At 45.6% G+C, this 24813-nt stretch overlaps 1 protein-coding gene across 1 annotated transcript in view; it reads right to left on the bottom strand.

Moving 5' to 3' along the window:
- Nucleotides 1–23848, bottom strand: part of SLC25A33 (solute carrier family 25 member 33) — a 36161-nt gene extending 12313 nt beyond the window's left edge. The window contains exons 1-2 of the mRNA XM_059136303.1: nt 23505–23848; nt 9242–9421 (exon numbers count right to left, since the gene is read on the bottom strand). Of these exons, the coding sequence (XP_058992286.1) occupies nt 9242–9421; nt 23505–23833 (509 nt within the window). The 5' untranslated portion in view covers nt 23834–23848. The remainder of the gene's footprint in view (nt 1–9241; nt 9422–23504) is intronic.
- Nucleotides 23849–24813: the final 965 nt, after the last annotated feature.

The following is a 24813-nucleotide window of genomic DNA, read 5'->3' as shown; positions in this document are numbered from 1 at the left end:
TCTCTGCTCAGCAATGAACCGCTTCTCTTCCTCTCTCTACCTGCCTCTCTGCCTACTTGTGATCTCTGTCAAATAAATAAATAAAATCTTAAAAAAGAAAGTAAAATAAAAAATAAAAAGCAATGAACTGCACCCTAGTTCCATCTGAATTGTTATTACAAAATATTAGGGAGACAACTGTCTTCTTTTCTCTTTCTCTTTAAAAAAAAAAAAAAAAAAGATTTTATTTATTTATTTGGCAGAGAGAGAGACAGCAAGAGAGGGAACATAAACAGGGGGAGTGGGAGAGGGAGAAGCAGCCTTTGTGCTGAGCAGGGAGGCTGACGCAGGCTTTAATCCCAGGACCCTGGGATCATGACCTGAGCCTAAGGCAGACGCTTAATGACAGCCCAGGCGCCCTCTCTCTTTTTTTTTAGATTTTATTTTGTTTTATTTTGACAGAGATCACAAGTAGGCAGAGAGGCAGGCAGAGAGAGAGAGGGGGAAGCAGGCTCCCTGCTGAGCAGAAAGCCTGATGTGGGGCTTGATCTCAGGACCCTGGGATCATGACCTGAGCCGAAGGCAGAGGCTTTAACCCACTGAGCCACCCAGGCGCCCCCTCTCTCTCTTTTTTTTTAAACAACGGTCTTATTTTCTAATCATACAGTGTTTTCCCTACTGGCAGTTATCAATCCAGGCCCTTTCAAGGGATCCCATGACGCACTATTGTTTGGGTCGCCTGAACTCTCCGGCCAGCCCTGAGCATCACATGAAGGGCCTTTGTCTGAGATCATCATTAGAGAACACATCTACTCTAAGTAGAGTGTACCTTTTTCTTTCTTTCTTTTCTTTTTTTTTTTTTTTTTTTGTGATGGCATCTGGGGAATGTAAAAGCAAGGCATTTAAAATGAGACCTAGCTACGCAATGTAACATTACTTGGCAATAAAAAGGAAGGAAGCACTGATAAACACAAAAACAAGGATGACCTTCAAGAAACATTACACGAAAGAAGCCAGACACAAGAGGCCCTATATTGTTGTTTCATGTTATTTCTTTTTTTTTACCTTTTTAAAGATTTTATTTATTTGACAGAGATCACAGGTAGGCAGAGAGGCAGGCAGAGAGAGAGAGGAAGGGAAGCAGTCTCCCTGCCGAGCAGAGAGCCCGATGTGGGCTCCCACTAAGCCACCCAGGCGCCCCTGTTTCATGTTATTTCTATGAAATGTCCAGAGGAGACAAGTCTAGAGACAGAAAGTGTATAGTGGATGGTTGCCTCGGCCGGACTGGGCGGTGGGAGAATGACTGCAAATGGGTGAGAGGTTTCTTTTGGGGATAAAAATGTTCTAAGATCAAATTAGTAGCGTTGGCCACACAAAACTGTGCACATACTAAAAAAGTTGAATGGTATTCTTTATTTTTTTTTTATTTTTTTAAATTTTATTTATTTATCAGAGAGAGAGAGAGGGGGAGAGAGCGAGCACAGGCAGACAGAATGGCAGGCAGAGTCAGAGGGAGAAGCAGGCTCCCCGCTGAACTAGGAGCCCGATGTGGGACTCGATCCCAGGACGCCGGGATCATGACCTGAGCCGAAGGCAGCTGCTTAACCAACTGAGCCACCCAGGCGTCCCGAATGGTATTCTTTAAATGGGTAAACCGTATGGTATGCGAATTACATAAACAAACCAAAAAACCACCCGGCAAGGAGAAAAGAAAGCGTCCTTGGAAAAGATCTATTAACAGAGCATGGGTGCCTGGGTAGCTCAGTATGTTGCCTTTGGCTCAGTTCATGACTGCAGAGTCCTGGGATCGAGCCCTGCATCAAGCTCCCTGCTCAGGGGAAGTCGGCTTCTCCTTCTGCCCCCTCTCCCCCATGCACACGCTCTCTCTCTCAAATAAATAAAAGGAATGAAAATGGGTTAGTTAGTAGGGTTAGTTAGAAAGCAGTATATTAATACTGAATTTCTTGAATTTGAAAACCACCGTGGCTTGAAAAGAATACCCTTGTTATTAGGAAATAAATGCTGAAGAACTGAGGTAAAGGGGTATAATGCATGTAATCTATTTTCCAATGGTTCAGAGAAAAATATATATGTATACACAGAAAAAAATGAAAAAATACAAATGTGGCAATGTTACAAAATGGTGATCTGAGGTAAAGAATATAACCAAGTAATCTGTACCATTTCTGTAACTCTTCTGTTTGAAATTATTTCAAAGTAAAAAGTTCTTTAAAAAAAAAAGTTATAGGTCATAGGTTATAAAAATAGTAAACTCATGACGACAGCCCACAAAGTCACAGAAGCAAGGGGTGGGGTAAAGACAATTCTTGGGTTTCTGTAAAACCTAACATGCCAACTGAAGTTCCTGCACTTAGAGTGAACTTTCCTACTGGCTCAAACAAGCCACTCGGCTTTTCCTAGGTAGGAGAATTTAGTGTTTTCAACTGCAAATACTTTACTTTCACTCTTGCTCAGAACAGGACTGGGCTTTCAAAAAGCCAAGCTCTCTGAACAAAAACCTCTCTCAAGTAACACCTTTAAGTGACCTACAACTTATAAGAGATATAAAAGATTTCAAATGGTCAGTGCAGCCGAACATTTTTCAAGTTTAGATTCTGTCTGTGGTCCCATTAATGGCCAGGGTGCAGAGCCAGGCGCAGGAGGCAGCTCAGCATGATTAAGGGACTCTGGCTCCAGGAAGCCCCAAGCCTCTCATCTATAATGCAGTAGGGAACTGGTGTCCTCAAGTGACTCAGGCCTTTTAAGAACTGCAGAAAGACGGTCTCCATAGCTACGCATACTAACAGTGGGCAAAAAGTCAAATCTGTTACATAATCCCAACTTCTAACCTATCTGGATGTTTACAAAACTCGTCTGGAACAATCAAGTTCCCACTATAAATGGTATGCTTCGGCTTCATAATAAAGCATGTCAGGATCCAGACTAATTTTCCCACAGTCATATCGAGTTTAATTTAGAAAAGAAATGCGAAAGAAAACTAGGCTCTTGTTTGGAGCGTTTCATTCTCTTCGCTAGGTTTAAACACAATATGCATACCGCAGACTAATCCAAGACAAAGATCTCATCTGAACACAGTTTTTATAAGACAGAGACTACCTCCCTAATATATTACTTTCCAGATTAAAAAAGTAGTTGAAACAACAAAAATAAGGTATCTGAGTAGTTTACAGAATAGCTCTGACAGAAAAAGATGAACTCTGAAGACTTTTTTTTTTTTTTTTTAAAGATTTTGTTTATTTATTTGACAGAGATCACAAGTAGGCAGAGAGGCAGGCAGACAGAGAGGAGGAAGCAGGCTCCCCGCTGAGCAGAGAGCCTGATGAGGGGCTCAATCCCAGGACCCTGAGATCATGACCTGAGCCAAAGGCAGAGGCTTAACCCACTGAACCACCCAGGCGCCCCCTCTGAAGACTTTGTAAAGCAGACACCAGAGATAAACTGATTTATTAGTAATCGCTATGGCAAATCTAACAGCGAGAACCTAAATATGCTAGCATCTTGCCTTTTTTTTTTTTCTTTTTAAGTAACTATATTCAAAATGTAAAGGTTACTACTGGTGCTCCAGTAGAGGATAAATTTTTTTTTTCGTAACAGCTTACCCTGACATGAGCCATGTGCAAACACTGATTTGCATTTTGAAAAATGTATTTCCTGTAAAGAAATTCTGTTGCCTGGTTGAGTCTTTTAAAGGAGTACTGCCTGAAAGATAAGACTAGAAATAAGCTACTTAGTGTTAAGTGAATAATCATTTTATTCACTTGGGTGTTTGGTAACTCAATGTCCTCTGCAACTGTGAACAGACAACCCTGATGTGCTTTGTGCTGTAGAGAAAAGGCCTGATTCTTGTCCTCCTTTTGTCATTTACCAGATAAAAAGCCCTCTCTGGAGGTGCCTGGGTGGTTCAGTGCCTTAAAGCCTCTGCCTTCCGTTCAGGTCATGATCCAGGTCATGATCCGCGGGCCCTGGGATTGAGCCCTGCATTGGGCTCTCTGCTCAGCAGGGAGCCTGTTTCCCTCTCTCTCTGCCTGCCTCTCTACTTGTGATCTCTGTAAAATAAATAAAATCTTAAAAAAAAAAAAAAGCCCTCTCTGTAGATGCCCATTGCTGCCCTTGGCTCAGCCACGTTCAGGGAAAAAGGAGAAAGCCAGCTGGTAACCTACATTGGAGGGGAGGGCTGCTTCAAGCAGGGTGGTGGCAGAGAGAGAGAACAGCTGCCCTGTCCCAGGACCCTGGAACCATGCTTCCCATGCTGGCGCTCTCCACATTAAGTGCTGAGTAACACGTTGCTTTTAGAATGCATAATAGGGAAAGACGTAGATTTCCCCTGCAGAGCAAGTACACTTTCTTCAGATGAGAATTATGTAATAGGATAGTCGCCCTTTTTTGCCTTGGCCACCAAGAAACTCGGTTATAAATCTTATGTTTAAAAAAGTGCAGAAAGTGGGGCGCCTGGGTGGCTCAGTGGGTTAAGCCGCTGCCTTCGGCTCGGGTCATGATCGCAGGGTTCTGGGATGGAGCCCCACATCCCACTCTCTCCTCTGCAGGGAGCCTGCTTCCTCCTCTCTCTCTCCCTGGCTGCCTCTCTGCCTACTTGTGATATCTGTCTGTCAAATAAACAAACAAAATCTTTAAAAAAAAAAAAAGTGCAGAAAGTACATATTTTGACAGTGGCTAGCATTCATGATTTACACGGTGCGGTGTGTGCGCTGAACCCTTTATATCCCGTATCTTATGACATGCCCCAATTCATTCATTCATTCTACTGGTACTGAATGCGTACTACTATGTGATAGGCAGCATTCTACATGCACGGGGACACCTCAGAGACCAAGACAAATCAAAGTCCCTGTGTTCAAGGAACCTTGACTCTGATGGGCCAGAGAGAAAGTAAGTGATATAAACAAGTAAACTACACTGCATGTTGGATGGAGGGTAAGTGCTGGAGACAGAAACAGAGCAGAAGGAGGCATGGGGCGAGAGAGGGGGCCCAGTTTTAAACAGCATGGTCACTGCAAGGCCTTCCCGCAGAGGCAACAACTGGGAGTCAGCCAGGCAGAGGCGTCCTAGCACAAAGGCCCTTCCGCGGCAAACGCTGCACTGCTCCTAGGATAGAAGGCTGAGAAGGAGCAGAAAGGAGGCCAGTGTAGCTGGGTGCGGGAGGGGAACTGATGGGGGAGGCAGGGGGGACACTGGGGCGGCCACCGGGAGAGCCTACTGAGTGGCAAGCATGACTGTGACTCTGGTCCTTGGGCTGTGCGTGGTTGGTGCGTGGAGGGCCCTGAGGGCTCCATGGAGAACACGCTGAGAAGCAGGCGTCAGGACGCCCGTGGAGCAGCACAGGGGACATGTGGTGGCCACCCTCCTGGCGGTGGCGGAGCAAGGAGGGCCCAGGGGTCTGTGGGTCAGCTTCCGACAGACGCCAGAGGCAGAGATGGGAGATCCTCCTGCAGGGCAGTGAGAGGTAAGATCTCAGGTGACTCTGGGGCTTCAGATCCGCAGTGGGAAGGTCGGAGCTGCCTTTCCCAGACACCGAGAAGACTTGGGGACGGCGGGGGAGGCTCGGAGCAGTGCCAGCAACGCTCCAGACGCCTGGCAGCCACCCAAGCCGAGCCGTCCCACAGGCAGCGGACGACAGTGACGCTTGGGAGAAACGCCGTCATTACAGGTGGTACTTAAAGCCCCAAGACCAGAAGCTATCCTGAATGGGGCGGCGGGAGCAGGGCAGAGGGTCACCATGGGAGCCCCGGGGCCTCCAACATCAACAGGCTGTCACGGAGACTCAGCAACCACGCAGAAGCCGAGGCCAGTGCGGCGAGGGTGGTCCTGTCCGGCTCTGAGCTGGAGCCACAGCTGTTTCCACATGAAAGAAGCAGCGGAGCTTCGTGCTGGGGGGGGGTGGTTGAGGAAGGGATGGGAAGGGGGCTGTCACTGTCTGCTCTTAGCTGCTTCAATCTTTCTTAGGAATCTACTTTAAGGGGCACCTGGGTGGCTCAGTGGGTTAAGCCGCTGCCTTTGGCTCAGGTCATGATCTCAGGGTCCTGGGATCGAGTCCCACATCGGGCTCTCTGCTCAGCAGGGAGTCTGCTTCCCTCTCTCTCTGCCTGCATCTCTGCCTACTTGTGATCTCTGTCTGTCTCTCTCTCTCTCTCTGTGTCAAATCAATCAATCAATCTTTAAAAAAAAAAAAGAAATCTACTTTAAGGTGAATATACATTGAAATGACATTGAGCAAGTCACTTAACCTCTAATTTGCACTTCCTCATCTATAAAGTAAGGGTCTATAAAATTATTTCACACCTGAGTGCTGATCTCAGAGTTCCTGTGAAAACTGAGTGAAGTAATACTATAGAAACGTGATCATTTTTTAACTCGAAAGCTAATGAAGATCAGTTGACAATCTTCAAAGTGTATATATACATCAAGTTGAGGAAATAAAGCTTAATGAAACAGCTTTTGAGTGAAAAACATCACCTTACAAACACTCTTCTAACAAAATATTATGACAAAAATATTACTTAATACTTCCATTATGCATATTTTGATGTGAATAGAGAGCATATTTTGATGTAAATACAGAATATGTGATTTTTTAAAATTTTTTAATTTTTATAATTTTAAAGATTTTATTTATTTATTTGACAGAGAGATCACAAGTAGGCAGAGAGGTAGGCAGAGAGAGAGGGGGGAAGCAGGCTCCCTGCTGAGCAGAGAGCCTCATGTGGGGCTCGATCCCAGGACCCTGAGATCATGACCTGAACCGAAGGCAGAGGCTTTAGCCCACTGAGCCACCCAGAGGCCCCCAGAACACGCGGTTTTAAAAAGTATTCATGTGTCAGTAACGTCTCCTAGTTGTGTAGTTGTGGCTGTGTGAACTGATGACTGCTGGGGGTCCCCAGGGGAAAGGAGTTGGCCTGTGTGTGTTGTGGCGTGGGCACTGTTCCGGTATTTTATAAGAGAGGAAGGCTATTTTCCTTTGACTGACATTTTAATGTAACAACCGTCCTCACTGAGGGAAAATATGTACATAGAGAACCAGAAAGAAAGACAGATTTATAGGAGAGAGACAGAGATACTGGGGACGTAGAACATGCAGCCTAAAAACTGCCGCCGGAGAAACATCCCATTTACCTTTGTTTACCGTACAAGCTTGGCCCTGCGGACACCCACAATTTCTGGGTAACAGTTTCCAGCTACAGTAAATAGATAAATCCACTAGTCATGAGTTATTTGGCAAGCACGTTAAGAGGAAGTTCTTTCTGGATGTCAGTAAAGTTGGCAAATTACCTATTTCATTATGTCCAAAGCACTGTGTGTTCCTCAGGAGAAGGTTGTCATGTGAGACACTGCCACTGGCTAAACATGTAAAAAGACAAACCAGGATGGGGATGTTCCCACAGTCGTAGCTTTTAACCATGTGGACTTGTCTCTCTCCCTACCTGGATCAAAGTGTGCCTCCCTATCTCCGAGTTTCTCTTTTCTGGGCCTGTCTCTAGGTAGGCTTTCTGTCTTTTGTGTCTCCAAGCCCCTTCTCGGTATTTCACGGACTCGGCTGACGGTCCTGGAGTCCTGGGTACCAGCCCCCTTTTCCCTAGCTGGGTTTTGGATACTCTCACTTGGGACCTTGCCCTCAGCAGCCGGTCTGCTGTCCAATTTCGCTCTATAAACTCAGACGCACTCTCATACACACATCTGGCATGGAGGCCTGGATGACTCATTAGTAGTCTTTACAAACAAAACGTGACTAAAAATAAATTTAGAACTTTCCAATTCATTCCACCTTATCTAAAATGTGACTGAATTCTGTCCAAAGTGTTAAAGTGAATGGTTACTAAGACAGAACATTTCCGTTTTATTTCATCTTTTCCTAACATTTCCCAACTCAACATCTTACAGTGACAAAATAGCAATGTCTTTCTTGAACACACCCTTTTCTGCTTAAGTTTCAGAAACCTCAACGTCCTGTTTAGCTAAATTCAACTACTATTCATTGAAACAGCCCTTTTACACTCATTTTTAAAAGATTTTTTAATAGTTATTATTTTTTTAAGAAAGACTTTATTAATCTGTAAGAGAGAGAGAGAGGATGAGCGGGATGCGGGGGGAGGTATAGAGGCGGAAGGAGAAGCAGCTTCCCGCGGAGCAGGGTGCCTGATGCGGGACTCGATCCCAGGACCCCGGGATCATGACATGAGTTGAAGGCAGACGCTTAACCAACTGAGCCACCACGATTTTTTATTTTTAAGTGATTTCTGCACCTGACGTGAACTTAAACTCACAACCTTGAGATCAAGAGTCGTGTGCTCCGACTGAGCCCTGTTAAACTGAACCCCTGTTAAACACCTCTATGAAAGTACACGGCCCCAAGCTAAAACTCAGGCATTACCAAGCCTTCTTCTTTGTTTCTGATTCTACCTTAAGCATGGAGACTGATAAGCCAAACTCCAGCCTTCAAAATCTTCAGCCACTTCATAAGCAAATGAGACATTTTTAATGCAGTAAAAATAACACACTAAGCAGGTAGCCTCGGTATGAAACAAACATTTAAAAAACGATTTCAGGGACGCCTGGGTGGCTCAGTTGGTTAAGCGGCTGCCTTCGGCTCAGGTCATGATCCCGGTGTCCTGGGATCGAGTCCCGCATCGGGCTCCTTGCTCAGCAGGGAGCCTGCTTCTCCCTCTACCTCTACCTGCCATTCTGTCTGCCTGTGCTCACTCTCTCCCCCTCTCTCTCTCTGATAAATAAATAAAATCTTTAAAAAAAAAAAAAAAAATAAAAAAAAAAAAAAAAAAAAATAAAAAAAAAAAAAAAAAAAAATAAAAAACGATTTCATTAAATATATGTTACAACTTTTCTATAAATGTAAAATTATTTCCAAACAGCAAATTAAAAACATCAGAATATTTTATCTCTACATAATGCGCAGTCTTTAAATTTTTAATGTCACTCTACCAACCCAGATCTTGCCAGCCCTCAAAAGATTTTGGGCAAGAGAAACATTCTGATGCAACAATTTAAACATGGGTTTTTGGTTTGCTTTGTTAGGTTTACTTGGACTGTCGCTGGACGATGATCACACGCACCCCCGCTGCCAAGGGAGGTCAGAGCTCAAAGGTATCAGTGCGGAAACCTAATTCTCAAGTTTGGACAGAGATTGCAAACAGAACACCCATCTGATGATGGGCTTGACAGACCTTCTGTAGTCATTGTGGGGGTTGGGGTCCCGCTCAGGCACTGAACTTACTTCAGAACTTGGAAGAGTCCAGGTGTCACGGATGTTGGTCTCACCACCCCAGCTCCACTAATGGTCCCCAGATGAACCTGAGGATAATAGACTGTCCGAAGAGCTAATCTTGAAGACTGCAACCGTGTCTTAATGACTTCTAGTGGACAAGTGAAAATAGCACCAACCGTGCCCCCACACCTGTTAAGAGAAGAAATCACAACAGGATCAGTAAAGCCACACTATTCCCCATCCCCGTGAAGTGTGAAGTTTCATTTTTCTCTATTAAGAAAAAAATGCACCTGTTTATTTCATAATTTCATAGTTAGAACATACTGGGAGGTAAAAAGAATTTGTTGAAGTCTCAGCAGCTAAGGAGAGAACCACTGTCAACATGATGGCGCACCGTTTAGGTTTTTAATCTCTGGCTTTTTCACCTCGCCTCCCCCACTCACCTGGATGCCCTGGATGGTTCTCTGTGGCCGCATCTACACCTACCATACCATCTGTGATGGCTACACACTAGTACTCTGCGCTGAGGTCTAGCATTTTAACCCATTAGTACCCTCAGCTGTTTCCAACTTTGCTGCCATGCTGCAGCGAATACTTTTTTTCTTTTTTAAAGATTTTTATTTATTTGTTGGGGGTGGGGGCAGAGGGAGAAGCAGGCTCCCCACTGAGCAGGGAGCCTGATGCGGGCCTCATCCCAGGCCCCCCGGATCATGACCTGAGCCCAAGGCAGCTGGTTAACAACTAAGCCACCCAGGTTCCCCTGCAGTGAATATTCTAGACAACGCATCTTTGCACCGCCAAAAGTTACTCAGATAATGCTACTATTTTGAGAAATCAACATTTACTACAGCACAGACTTCCATTAAAATATGATTAATTTGGACTCCACTGAAAATAAAGCTAAAGCTCCTTTTAATGATGAAGTCCTCAAGCGTCCCTCAGTCTCCCAGGATCAGGGTTCCCCTAACCAACCTTTACAATTTGTCCTTACCTGAATTAAGAATTTAAATATTTTTCCTCAAGATAACTCACTTATTTGTCCTAGAAGACCCACTTTGATCTTTTCTTTTTCTCTTTTTATTAGGTTTTTTTTTTTTTTTTTTTTTTTTAAGTAGGCTCCAAGCCCAGCATGAAGCCCAATGTGTGTTTTGAACTCAATGCCCTGAGATCAAGACCTGAGTCGAGGGGCACCTGGGTGGCACAGTTGGCTAAGCATCTAACTCTTGGTTTCAGCTTGGGTAGCAAGATCAAGCCCCACATCCAGCTCCCTAGCCCCTACTGCCCTCTGCCAGGAGCCCTCACACATGCATTCTCTTTCTCTCAAATAAATGAATCTTAAAAAAAACCAACAACAAAAAACCCGAGTTGAGACCAAGATCAGATGCTCAACTGGCTGAGCCACCCAGGCCGTCCACATCTTTTCTTAAACAATAATTTCCATGAAATACATGTTTGATGGGCTAGTTATAATTAACAATGTCAGGTACCATCTAAAACCATCCCATCACCATCGATCAATGTTCTACTCTTTGGAAAACACTGAGGATCAGGACCTGTGGCTTACTTGTCTTTATATCCCCCAACATCAGGACTTCCAAGTGCGAACAGTATTTGCTAAGCAAAGGAATTATTAAACTGAGATTTCAAGGACAATGTCTTTCAAGGGATCTAAATGTCTGAAAATAGCATATACTCTCAGGGTACCTGGGTGGCTCAGTCATTAAGCATCTGCCTTCGATCCCAAGGTGCTGGAATGGAACCCCACCTGCTTCTCCCTGCCCCCTTGTGCTGTCAAATGAATAAATACAATCTTAAAAAAAAAAGAAAAGAAAAGTAGCACACACGCTCGGCCTTCTGTCGAGGCTCCATTACGTGGGAGCTCCATGTAGGGAGGGGCTGTGTAGTCACATACTCTTACTCAGAGAGGACAGAACCCGGCCAACAGGCGGCTCAGTAAAAAACGATGAGCACCAGTACCTGTGACTGGGAAACAGTACAAACAGGAGAGGACAGGTGCTGGCAGATAGACAGTTCTTAAGGTAGCTGCCCGAAGCCACCAGATGCAAATGTTGGCAAAGCGGAAGTGAATCTAGCACCCAGCACAGACCCTAAAGCAAGGAGCGAAGTCAAGCTCCACACAGCATTTTAGAATCGGGAAGTTCCACAGAGCAAGTAAAATAAGGATAACCAGGAGCTGGAAGCTAGCAGTTTAAAAAACACCGTCACTGGCAGGGACTTTTTTATGACACTCATTCAGTCCTCCAACAATCCTGTGGGGGAGGAGCTATTATTATTCACCCCCAATTTACCATGAGGAGGATGAATGTCAGTAAAAGGGAATGAAATGTACAGACTGGGGATGGGTAGAGAGGGAAATAGTAATTTTTGACTATTTAGGCAAATGTGCTTTAAGATCATGATGGTAAGACACAGTACATTGAACTGTTTACATAGCACAGTGTTTTCCGAACTGTGGGCCAAAAAAAGCCCATCAACCACGAAAGCAATTTAGGGGATCACAAACAGAATGGGAAGGGAGAATGGCAGAAAGGACTTGATGTATATCAGATAACTACCATTTAACCCTCAAGGATTTTGCCACTGGTATTGTCCTTACTTTTGAGATGGGGAATCCTGGTCTCAAGCCATACACTTTCTCAGACCCTCAAAGTGACTAAGGGGCTAAACCGATACCCAAACTCAAGGCTCTTCCCACTATACTCTTGGGACGGATAATGGAAAGATGTCTTTTTTTTTTTTTTTTTTTAAATTTTATTTATTTGACAGAGAGAGATCACAAGTAGGCAAAGAGGCAGGCAGAGAGAGGGGGAAGCAGGCTCCTGCTGAGTAGAGAGCCCAATGCGCAGGCTCCCAGGACCCTGAGATCTTGACCTAAGCTGATGCAAGAGGCTTAACCCACTGAGTCCCCCAGGTGCCCCTGGAAAGATAGTTTCATTAGTTAATTTAGACTATTTACATTCACCCTCTACTTGGCAAATAGCTGATTTGACAACAAGGGCTTTAAAATTCTGTGTTTGGGGGTGCCTGGGTAGCTCGGTCATTAAACATCTGCCTTGGACTCAGGTCGTGATCTGAGTGATCCGGAGTGATCCCACATCAGGCTCCCTCCTCAGTAGGGAGTCTGCTTCTCCCTCTCCCACTCCCCCTGCTTGTGTTCCCTCTCTCACTGTGTCTCTCGCCATCAAATAAATAAAAATCTTAAGACAAAGTAAAATATTTTAAAAAATAATAAAATAAAATTCTGTGTTTGGAGCGTTTGGGTGGCTCAGTCAGTTCAGTGTCTACCTTTGGCTCAGGTCCTGGGATCAAGCTGAGTGGGGCTCCCTGCTCAACGGGGAGTCTGCTTCTCCCCCTCCCTTTGCCTCTCCCTGGGTCATGTACACTCTTGCTTTCTCTCTCAAATCAATAAAATCTCAATCAATCTCTGTATTCTTCTGCACCAAGGAAAATTCGTGAGCCTAAACTGAATACTGGTCTGTATAATTAGCTAAACGCTGGAATATGTCTAAAGAAAATGGGATACAGGGGCGCTTGGGTGACTCAGTGGGTTAAGCCTCTGCCTTCTGCTCAGGTCATGATCTCAGGGTCCTGGGATCAAGCCCCACATCAGGCTCTCTGCTCAGCATGGAGCCTGCTTCCCCCCCACCCGTCTGGCCACCTGCCTCTCTGCCTACTTGAGGTTTCTCTCTCTGCCAAATAAATAAATAAAATCTTTAAAAAAAAAAAAAAGATAAAAAACTCACTCATGTCCATTCACACAAAATTACCCTTACCTATTAGAAAAATAACCACGTGTTTAAAAGGTTTGGTTATTTATAAACAGTGGAAAACTCATACACTACAGAGTAAGATTAAAAAAAAAAATCTGAAATTTATGTTCAATAACATGATTTCACACTGTTGAAAAAGAACAGGATTTCTGGGTAGTCTTTCATAAGAAAGTCAACAAGTTCAAACACGACATAGGTCATCCACCTCCGCTTTGTCCCCTGTCAGTTACATTCCTCACTCTGGCCAACCATCAACCAAACGCCTGCCACTGATCAAACAAAGGACGACCCATAGGACAGTACGCGCGCCCCACAAAGCAAGCGTCCTACCGACAGCACGTTGGTGGGCTCTTTGAGGTTGGTCGACCACACTCACAACCACACACCCTCTTCTATGCTACACCCTGGGCCCATGGCAGGAGCCAGTGTGGTGGTGGTGAAAAGGCCCCACCTGGCCTTCTAGACTCACGAGAGGACAAACGAAGGCATCTCTTCTACAAGACAGAGTGATGTTGCCTCAGTGTTGTAAGAAATGATAAACTGAGGGGCGCCTGGGTGGCTCAGGGGGTTGAGCCTCTGCCTTTGGCTCGGGTCATGATCTCAGGTCCTGGAATCAAGCCCTGCATCAGGCTCTCTGCTGGGCGGGGAGTCTGCTCCCCCCCCCCCCCACATCTCTGCCTGCCTCACTGCCTACTTGTGATCTCTCTGTCAAATAAATAAATAAAATCTTTTTTAAAAATTTTTTAAATTAAAAAAAAAAAAAAAAAAAGAAATGACAAAATGGGGAAAACACCGCCAACTGTAACCAGCAGTAAGAAGTAAACTCTTCAGCAGGCGAGCCCCTCCCTACCTACGAGAAGCCTTAGATGAGAGGCACCTGGGTGGCTCAGTGGGTTAAGCTTCTGCCTTCAGCTCAGGTCATGATCCCAGGGTCCTGGGATTGAGCCCCACATTGGGCTCTCTGCTCAGCAGGGACCCTGTTCTCCCCCTCTCTCTGCCTACTTATGATCTCTGTCTGTCAAATAAATAAATAAAATCTTTAAAAAAAAAAAAAAAAGAAGCCTTAGATGAGAAACAGGCATTGATTTTCAGTTATTTTCAATCATTTTTTAATTCACTAAAAATAATTCAATTCATTAAAAAATACTTAAAGTTATTAAGCTATGTTGGATACATTGTCACTAAAATATTCCTGATTAGAAGAAGGTCTGATACCAAACTGCAATTTCCAGACAAAATTCTTCCTGAAATTTAAAACATTTCACAGCAGAATTTTTATTTATTTTTAAAGATTTTATTTATTTGTCACAGAAAGAGAGAGAGAGCACACGCACAAGCAGGGGGAGTGGCAGGCAGAGGGAGAAGCAGACTCCTCGCCAAGCAAGGAGCCCGATGCAGAACTCAATGCCAGGACTCCCAGATCACCACCCCTGCTAAAGGCAGACGCTTAAACCGACTGAGTCACCCAGGTGTCCCGTAGAAGAATTTGTAGAGTATCTTTCAGCTCAACTTCTTTTTCTTTCTTCATGAACCAGCATGTATAAGACAGTCATCAGTCTGGGAGTATGAATAGAAATAGGGACTTCTCTGAATTGGCTTTCCAAGTTTTTCTAAAAATATTTAATATTTTAATATTTAATCATATTAGGTCCAAAGCACTTGCAATTACAACAAATTACATTATTTGTAGTCAAAGGTTCCTGTCAATTCTCAATTCGATACAAAAACGACCTTCGGTATTAGCTTGGCTCCTAACCATGGTCACTCAGCTCAGATAAACCCCTGTCCACTCTGGGCAGTAGTCATTAACTGAGCTTTTTGTGAGTCTCAATTCAGAAGAAGTCATTAGCTCTGTCTGCCAGTCCTCACCCATCTCTGCTATTCGGCTGCCCTCTACTGAATTCCCCTCTTCTTGAGGGCGCCTGGGTGGCTCAGTCGTTAAGCATCTGCCTTTGACTCAGGTCGTGATCTCAGGCCCTGGGACTGAGCCCCACATCAGGATCCCTGCTCAGTGGGGAGCCTGCTTCTCCCTCTCCCACTCCCCCTGCTTGTGTTCCCTCTCTCACTGTGTGGAGAGCTCACCATGGACAGCTATCTGGGAACTTCCAGGTCTTCAAATTCAGGCCCATCTAAAACTTCAATCTCAAATCTCAACCGGAACCTTCCTCCAGCCCCGGCAGCCGAATGGCTTGAGGGGACTTGGTCTTTTTGCTCTTTTTGAGGGGACTGCTCTTTTCCTTCCTTTCTTTTAAGGGTTCTCTGGGCATGAGGACACAGAGCAGTGACATGGTCTTATGTAACTGGTTTCTGTCTTGCTGTGGGTCCACCTGGCCGTATGTTACGTTAACAGCCTCAGCAAAATGTGATGATTTCAGTGTGGATGGTGTGCAAACCTTCTTGGAGTGGTGTTCAATCTCACTGGGAACCCCCATGCTGGTCCCACCAGCAGTCCATCCCCCGATTTCCTTTCAGCCTCACTTGGCCGGGAACCCTGCGGATAGCACTAGGTGGTGCCTTTCCTTCCTCTGGTCCCCCTGCTCCTGGACACCAAGCCAACGGGTCCACTGGAGTGTTCTTCCATGTCCGTCAGGAGGCAGCAAAATCGGCACTTGGTGGGAGTCACTCCCATGTCTGCTCTAAGCACACCACACCAGTTCCTTCTCATCCAGCTGGCATGAGCTAAGGCAGTGGCCTCCACCTGCAGGAAGCACTGGTCAGAGAGCAAGGTACCAGTCTTCAATCCTTTCAAGTTCCTTCAATCTACAGCCCAAACCAGTAGGGACTGGGAACAGGGTATGGGACCGTGACAGCAAAACCCTCTCTCCACACTCCACATGCATGCCACAGTGCTGACAAATACAACCCGCCTGCTCTGTATATACAGTCTGGGGTGAGGTGGTCAAAAGCAGTCAGGCAGATTCTGGCATCTCTAAGTCTTAGGGTAGGCTCTTGGTTCAGCTGAGGGCCACAGCAGCCAATGCACGTCAACAGGAAAAGTCCCATCCAACATCCAATTACATGGTGACATTGCTGACATCACATTGTCAGGAAAGCAAGTCTGACTGGATACCAATATTTCAGACCACTAATCTCCAAAGCAGGGGACACAGTCTTAATGTGCACAATGGAATACTGGCATAGAGGGAAAAAATAACAGAAAAAAATAAAATTTCAACTTATTTCTAATCTTTACCATTTATTTATTTATTTTTTAAGATTTTATTTATTTGACAGATAGAGATCACAAGTAGGCTGAGAGGCAGGCAGAGAGAGAGAGGAGGAAGCAGGCTCCCTGCTGAGCAGACAGCCCGATGTGGGGCTCGATCCCAGCATCCTGGGATCATGATCGGAGCCAAAGGCAGAGGCTTCAACCCACTGAGCCACCCCGGTGCCCCCTAATCTTTACCATTTAATTTCTATTTTGTGTATATGCTTTACAATACATATAAAATTAAAAGGGTATATATATGCAGATACGCATGAACACTTTAATCTCAGGACCCTATGATCCAAGTCTGCAGAGCACTAATCCAGACTAATCGCAGCTGTGGCAGTTATGCCCCCCACCCCAGTGACATGTGGTCATGCGTGAGACAGTTCTGGTTATTGCTACGGGGGAGGAGGTACTAGCATCTAGTGGGCAGAGACCAGTGTTGCTGTTAAAACATCCTACGCAGGCTGCACAGGAAACCACACAGCAATACCCTGCCCCTCCCCAAACAATTATCTGCCAAGGCTGAGAACCTCTGTTCTAGATCAATAAAACAGTCCATCTATTTGAAGGCAGTACCACCACTGTGGAGGCCACTGCGGGCTGCCTCCCCAGCATCCACTCCTCTCCTCCCGTCTTAATAAGACCCCAAATTTCTTATGTCATATAGTCTGGATAACACTTGAACCCATTTCTAGTTTAGCCCTGACTCACTTAATCAACATAATACCATCTATGTTGCCGTGTCATCTGTTCAGAGATGGGCACATGATTCAGCCCAAAATAAACAGCATAATAATCTCCTGGGAACAGTGACCAGTTTAGAGATGGGCACATGTCCAAATTGGTCCAATCAGATTAAGCTTAAAACTTTTCAATGCTGGAGAAACACTAGGAGCTGCTGGAAACCATTCTGTGTCCATGCAGGGACAAATCTTAGGATCATGCAGATATTTCTGGAACACAAGAATCAATGAGGGGTCTCATAGTGATGGTGTCAAGCCATCTAAATAAGCCCTCACCAAAGCCTGTTCTCACTAGAATTTAGGTGTATGTGCCAATAATCAAGCCAGATGGAAGTGAGTTTTTATTACTTACATATGAAAAGCCTCCTAAGTTGAGCCTAGTTAATTAAAAAAAAAAAAAAATTCACACCCTTGTTTTCCAAGAAGGCACTTATAGAATTTTACTATTATCAATAATTTTCCAAAAAGTAGTTAGGACTCATGTAGCTAGTACACTATGTTTCCAACAGCTACAAGAAAACTCCCTGGATATTAATTTTGCTCCTAAGGTAATGCTGCTCTAACCACTGATGCCAAAGTTCAGAGATAATTCTCTATGGGATATTCCTCTTAGTGAAACCATAGAACGGGTTTGAACAGAGCAGAAGAAAGGCTACGAACAGCAAGCCATTAAATTACATGTCTGGGAGCAGTCATAAGAGTTGCTCTCTGAATCTATTGGCCCAATTTTCTAAAAAATCTATTACCTGGATTTTTCTGTGCCTTTTCCTACTCTTACTACTTATTCCTGAATGCCCTCCCCACACTTTCTCTTTTTTCTGCCCAGAATTGAAGTCATGCTGGTTAGTACATAAACTTGGATTCAACCTTTTCTTTTTCCCCACCTAAGCCTTCCTTGATATGACCCCCGACCCCGCCAGGTTAGGCTCCTCTCCTCCGGTTTATAGCAGAACAAAACTGGCCTATCACTCACTTCTCCAACAGAGACACTGGATTTCTTTCATCTTCATGCGACCAGAGACGCAAAAACTTGTAATTACTCACATGAATTTTTGCCTTTTAACTCTTGAGTGTCAAGTAATAAGGACACCTTTCAAAAACTTAGACATTTTCAACAAGAACCTGTTTCCTATATACACACACACTCACTCACCTCAGGCACTAAAGCCAAGACTGAAATACTCTTTATTGTAATTGCTACCCAACTGGTGATAAACTATTTTCCAGATTCATAGCTTACACATAACTACCACCAACAAATGACACCGCGAGACCACCTGATCCTAAATCTAGGGAGTCTTCAGGAACTCCTTTTCATTCACTAACTCTACAGTCACTACTTGAAAAAACACTAGTGCTTCTTTATAATTTTCTGGAATGTCTAATTTGAATACCTAGCATAGGGCTTAGAGGATTTTGATCATGCAAAATCTGTATTTACTCAGTCAAAGCAAATGCCTAGTTTCTATGCAGCTAATTACCTTTTAGATTTTTCCTATATTCTACCACATCTGGAAAGAACACTTAAATAGCACCCTATAAACGAATAAAAAAGCCCTCTAGTACTTAACGAACCTAAAGAGAATTGTTATTATTCACAAATACACAAATCCAAAATAATGTTACCTTATGCCAACACGGTCTCAGCAAATCTTCCTATAGAACCATGTTCACAATTCATAAATGATCAAAGTACTGCTTCCCTTTATTTAGCACAATTTAACAGACCACATAAATCTAAACCCCCAGATAAGATACACACTGCCTTTTATTCACTTATTTAATCATTAAACAAGTATTGTTTAAGCATCTGTACCAAGTGTGGTACTGTACTCAAGATGTACGAGTGATAAAGACAGACATGACTGCTATTCTCATGAAGCTTAATGCTAGTGGGAATCTCATACAAACACCATATAGCATTTAAAAATGTTTCTCAACATATTAAAAATACACCAAAGAGGGAAGCCTGAGTGGCTCAGTAGGTTAAGCCACTGCCTTCAGCTCAGTTCATGATCCCAGGGTCCTAGGATCGATTCCCACATGGGGCTTCTTGCTCCGTGGGGAGCCTCCTTCTCTCTCTGCCTCTGCCTGCCACTCTGCCTGCTTCTGCATGATCTCTGACAAATAAATAAATAAAATCTTAAAAAAAAAATACACCGATGAAATAAATGTCAATTTATATTCTTGTTATACATGCCCTATATAAAATATCACACGTGCACACTGTTCTTGTCTTACCAAAATTTCTTTAAGGATTTCAATTAAGTCTTGCATCTTCTCTGTATTGGTCCCCTGGCGAATACATGAACATGTAACCAATAGCTGATACAGACCATACTCACGGAGGCAAGCGCAGTATGGAAGCATATACACCAGGTGACAGCTGTCCATAATGGGGGCAGGGACACAAATCACTGAATCTTGACAATATCTTGGATTATGTATTTTAAACTCTTAAAAGACATACGTTCCCACTAAAATACATTTTAAAAGCTATGTGAGTATATTTGATGACAAAAGAAAAAATTGTGCCGGGAAATACCAGTGAAGCATAGTCTGGGCCTTTCACCTCTAACCAGCGCCAGCTCAGCCCAGCTATTTCAGGTGCTGAGCGTGTCTACAAGTTCTCACCCGCTGTCACTGCTTATTCCGTTAGTGAACAGCATCACTAACGCTTATGTACTACCCGAACCCTAAGACATTTGAGAAAGAAAGGTTAAAGGATTTTTCTTAACAGACCTAAGGTTCTAGTACCAGACGGGCCACTTAAGAGGACTTCTGTGTCTCTCTCACTGAAGAGTCTAAACAGTAGAAGAGAATAGTAGGTTATGTAGTGACAAAATCTGTTTGACTACGTTTTTTTTTTTTTTTTTTTTTTTTTTAAAGATTTTATTTATTTGACAGACAGAGATCACAAGCAGGCAGAGAGGCAGGCAGAGAGAGAGAGAGAGAGGAGGGAGCAGGCTCCCCGCTGAGCAGAGAGCCCGATGCGGGACTCGATCCCAGGACCCCGAGATCATGACCTGAGCCGAAGGCAGCGGCTTAACCCACTGAGCCACCCAGGCGCCCTGGACTACGTTTTTTATTTTGACAACAACACTACCCAGATTTTTGGGACAGGAAGGAACAAAGCAGAAAACAACAGTCCCTAAAGATACTAAAAATCAACATGAAGTAAATGCTGCTTTGCTCACGCAGAAGTAACACCATCAGAGCTCATTATGGAAGTGCTGGGAGGTATGGGAAGCCTTAAAAATGTGTTTTGAGGGGCGCCTGGGTGGCTCAGTGGGTTAAGCTGCTGCCTTCGGTTCAGGTCATGATCTCAGGGTCCTGGGATGGAGTCCCATATCGGGCTCTCTGCTCAGCAGGGAGCCTGCTTCCTCCTCTCTCTCTGCCTGCCTCTCTGCCTACTTGTGATCTCTGTCAAATAAATAAATAAAATCTTGGGAAAAAAAAGAAAAAGAAGTAATCCGGGAACTACACAGGTAGACGTAAGGATATCCATTAATTTATGCTGGCAGAAAATTGGAAATGAGATTAAGTAGAAATTATGTCGTCTGAATAAAACCGGTAGCCCTGTCATAAATTTACTGTAACATCCTCAGTCCACATTCCAGTCACTGGGCTTGGAACCATATTTGCCTTCTTCATTGCAACCACTGAACAGTAAGGACTGATTAGAGGTGTACTGAGAAAATTCACTATCATGTCGCCATTAATGTATTACTAAGAATAAAGCAATTTAAAGAATTGGAGCCCATTTTAAAGTAGTTACGGAATCATATTTGGTACATATACACATAACCTTTCTAAAGTGCCTTGTTTAGGCATTGCATCGGGCTCTCTGCTCATCGGGGAGCCTGCTTCCCCTGCTCTCTCTGCCTGCCTCTCTGCCTACTTGTGATCTGTCAAATAAATAAAATCTTTAAAAAAATAAATAAAGTGCCTTGTTTAGGTGTCGGTTTGTGGGTGGTTCTTCCTCCACTTCTCTTCTTCAAGGGTAACAGTGTTAAAAAGATAACCATTAGAGAGCAAAGGAATATTTCTGCTTTTGCAAAGAGCCCAAAAAACTGTCTTTTAAAAAAATAAATAAATAAATTTAAAAGACTTCGAGTTGTTTGGGACGTAGCTTTTATTTCCCAGGCTCTAAAATTAATTTTCAATGATTCCTAAGCCTCTTATAGCTGATAAAAATAATTATTCAGTATCACTAATTAGTGATAGCATTAAACCTGTTTGATGTTAATTTCCAAAGGCTATCCAACAAACAGTAGAAATGTGACAAATTTACACACACAGGGCTCTAACTTTTCAAAGACCAGGGATTTCAGTTTTCTGGAAAGATGCCAGTTTAAGAACAGTAGAAACCAGCTACCTAGAGCAAAGCAGTTCATCTCCCATCGGACCAGCTGGGACCACTGGATTTACTGATTTTAACTCTATGAAATAATAAGCACTCAATACTTAGCTCCTTTTAATGCTCTTTCCTAAAAGAAATGGAAGTAATATATTTTAAGCTAGTGGGAATGAATCAAAATGCAATCAGTTACTCTAAAGGCATCCTATTCGAAGATTTATTTTCTTTCCAGAGTATCTGCAAGGGATCCTGAGCAGCTGCTGAAGAAGGAACCTGTTAGATACAATGGCTTCAGGCACCACGCTAATAAACCCTCTACATTCTAATCAGTCCTCCCGACTTCTGCCGGCGACTGCCGCCTTCCTCCATCACAATTTATTTAAGACGCTGCTGCTCGGTAGGAGAATTAGCAGCCAGAGGGCACTGTGAAGGGCGGGTAGGGAGATTCATGGAGACAGGGCAATGGATTATGCAGCAAACCTCACAGAGGCTGCTCCGAAGCAGGTAACTCTTCCCTGTCTGGAGTGCAAAGGATTTTTTAAAAGCCCACCTCACTAACAACATGAGATCAAAATCATGCAGTATAAAATCATTTTGAAGTTACCCTCCTTGGCTTGAGAAATGACTTTAACATGGGCAACTTGTTTAAAATTCCCCCAGAATGACCAGTTAGTATACTGTATTAATTTAGGAATGCTCCCCCCTCCCCTGTGACTTTCAGGAAACACTGGTTGTTAAAGTGAAAAGATGAAGGAACCACAGAGAAGAGATGAATGAGAAATTCTCCCTATGTACGAAGAACCAAAATTTTTTGGTTGGAGAAACAGAGTGGGTGGTCACATACAGTAAGAAGTACCAACACTTTCATCATAGTTATTCTGCAGGTTAAGTTCTCAACCATTACTCATTTGTAGTAAGGAACATCCCTCAGTCCAAGGTGCATCTAATAACCAAGCCAAGATGATGATCCAGAATAAATTATATTTTATGCAGAATGTCTACACTTAAAAATTGCTATGCCAAGCTTGTGAGGTCCTCACACAAGACAAACTATCTGAACTCCAAAAGGAACCAAACCCACTAGCTCTATTAAAAGAAAATTACTAATTTTCACTACTATTTTGTGAAGAAACAAAAAATCAGCTCTGTTCCTAAACCCCCTACCACTCAATCTCCCTCACCGTGCATTGCCACCACTGAAAAATACCAGGCGCATGATGACCAACAAAATGCAGCTCTCAAAAACAGGGCACATCTTATGGTGCATGCGTCCACTAGCAGGTGGGAAGCATTTTTTCCCCCTTTTTTTTTTTTTTAAGATTTTATTTATCTATCTGACAGATACAGGAAGAGACAGAAAGAGGGAGGGAGCAAGCAAACAGAAGCAGGTAGGCAGAGAAGGAGAAGCAAAGGTTCTGAGCAGGGAGCCCAGTGTGGGGCTGGATCCTAGGACTCTGGGATCATGACCTGACCCGAAGGCAGACGCTTAACCGACTGAGGCGCCCCAAGAAGCATTTGAACACATCTTCCTGACCTCATTCCACCCCCCTGGATCCCGCAGCTGCCCTCCCACAGGTTGCTTGCTGGCCAGCATCACGGTTCGCCAGCACTTTCCAGGCCCCTGCCCATGTCCAACACCTGCAGCCCTCTAGACTGTCTGAACTCGCCGCTGCGCTACCCTGAGGAAGTCCCGGGCGTCCCGGGCGTCCCGGGCGCCTCCCCCCCCGCCCCCCGCCAAGCCCCAGCATCCACGGTGCCGCCCAGGGCCTTCGGAGAGAGGCCCCGGAGCGCAACCCAGGCAGAAGGACAGCGAGTGCAGCACGACCAGGGCCGCCAGCTGGGAGGATGTGGGGCGGACCGAGCCACAGTGGCCAGGCAGGGCTGCCCCCGAGTGACACTCGGCACACCAGCCTCTAACTGTTCAGAAGGAGAAAAAGCAGGAGACCCCGCGGGAGCGGAATGCGCGTGGGAACGCGGGTAACCACCCTCGGGAGATGCGGCCCGGGGCGGGGAAGGCCCGCGCCCCCGGGGCCTCCCCACACCGCGGAGACTTCCTCCTCCCGGAGTCGGCGCTCCGGCCCGGGGGAGGGCGGGTAACCGGCCGGGGCGCCCGAGGGCGCGGGGTCGGGGGGCGGGGTGCGCGGGGTCCGGCCGCGACGCTCACCCGCCGGCGAAGAGGTGAAGCAGCGTGTTCTCCTTCTGCTGAGTGCCCGTCGCCATGGCCGCGCCGGCTCCGCGGCCCGCCGCCGCCGGGTGCCGCGAACGCGAGGTGGCTCGAGGGATGCGCAAGAAGGCCCGCTCGGCTCGCCCCGCTGCCCTCAGGCGGCTACCGGCGCCGCCTCCATGCGCGCGCGCCCCGACGCCCCGCGCCCTCGCCCCGCGCCCTCCGCAGCGTGGCCGCCGGCTCCTCACCGGCCTCTGCGGCGCCAGCCCAACACCAGCCGGAGTCCGGCGCGCGGCCGTCACGTGGCGGGGGCCGGACCGTGTCGTCATGCGGCTGCGCGAGCCCGGAGCCGCACGCGGCGGGGGTGTGGGCCCCGATCCCGCGCGCCCATTGGCCGGCGTCGGACGTGGGCGGGGCTACTGAGCGGTGTGGGCGGACGTCTGCTCCGAGCGCACGGCTGGGCGGGGCCGGCTTGGGTCAATGCGCCGGGACTGAGAACCGGCCGGGGCTGCCAGATCCCCGCTCCGAGCGGAGAGACCCGGCTTGCCAAAAGCTGGGGAGACCCGGGGCCTGCGCTTGCCTCCCGTTTTCTAGTCTATTTTAAGTTCAGTTTAGTTTCTGTGATATGATGTGCAAAGGGTTTAGCAATTACGTATTGCAGCTCTGTACTCGACATCCAGCCGAGGGAAAACACGGGACCAGGACAGCCCAGGGCGCCACCCCCACCCAGTGTACCCCTAGTACACTGTTGGGTCTTTCTTATTTTTCTATGGTCTACCCCTTCTGATCATGTGCAGCCCAGACTTCTGAGCTCAAGCCGCTTCTCCCCTTGCATGGCCTTGGGTCGCCGTCAAACCCAGCCTGGCATCTTACCTCCAGGTCTGCCAGGCCATCCCTGGCCGCCCTGCAGCCCGCGATCACATGACTCCATTTAATTTACTCACACAGGCTTCTGCAGTTATTGGCTGACTTATTCTTTTAAGCTGACCTTTTACCTCCTAGAGTGTAAACTTCAGGAGAGTCGGATCTTGTTTCTTCTATTTCTGGCTGTTCGCAGGCAAGGTACCTGCCGCTAGGAATGCCCAAGAAAGTAATGAATAAATGTCCGGAACTGAATTCCTCTTTCCATTCTTCCCCTTCCCCACACCTGTCCAGGCTGTTGTATTTCCTGTCCTGGTAGTGACACCACCATCTGCACGGCCACTAACACCAGAAACTTGCCTGTTACCGTGGACTCCGCCCCCTACCCGCCTTTTTCTCAGTAGCCCATCACTCACCAGGCGCCTCCAGCTCCTGAAATTCTCCCAAA

The sequence above is a fragment of the Mustela lutreola genome, chromosome 10 (assembly GCF_030435805.1).
Source record: "Mustela lutreola isolate mMusLut2 chromosome 10, mMusLut2.pri, whole genome shotgun sequence".
NCBI lineage: Eukaryota > Metazoa > Chordata > Mammalia > Carnivora > Mustelidae > Mustela > Mustela lutreola.
This window is presented reverse-complemented; position numbering and strand designations above follow the sequence as displayed.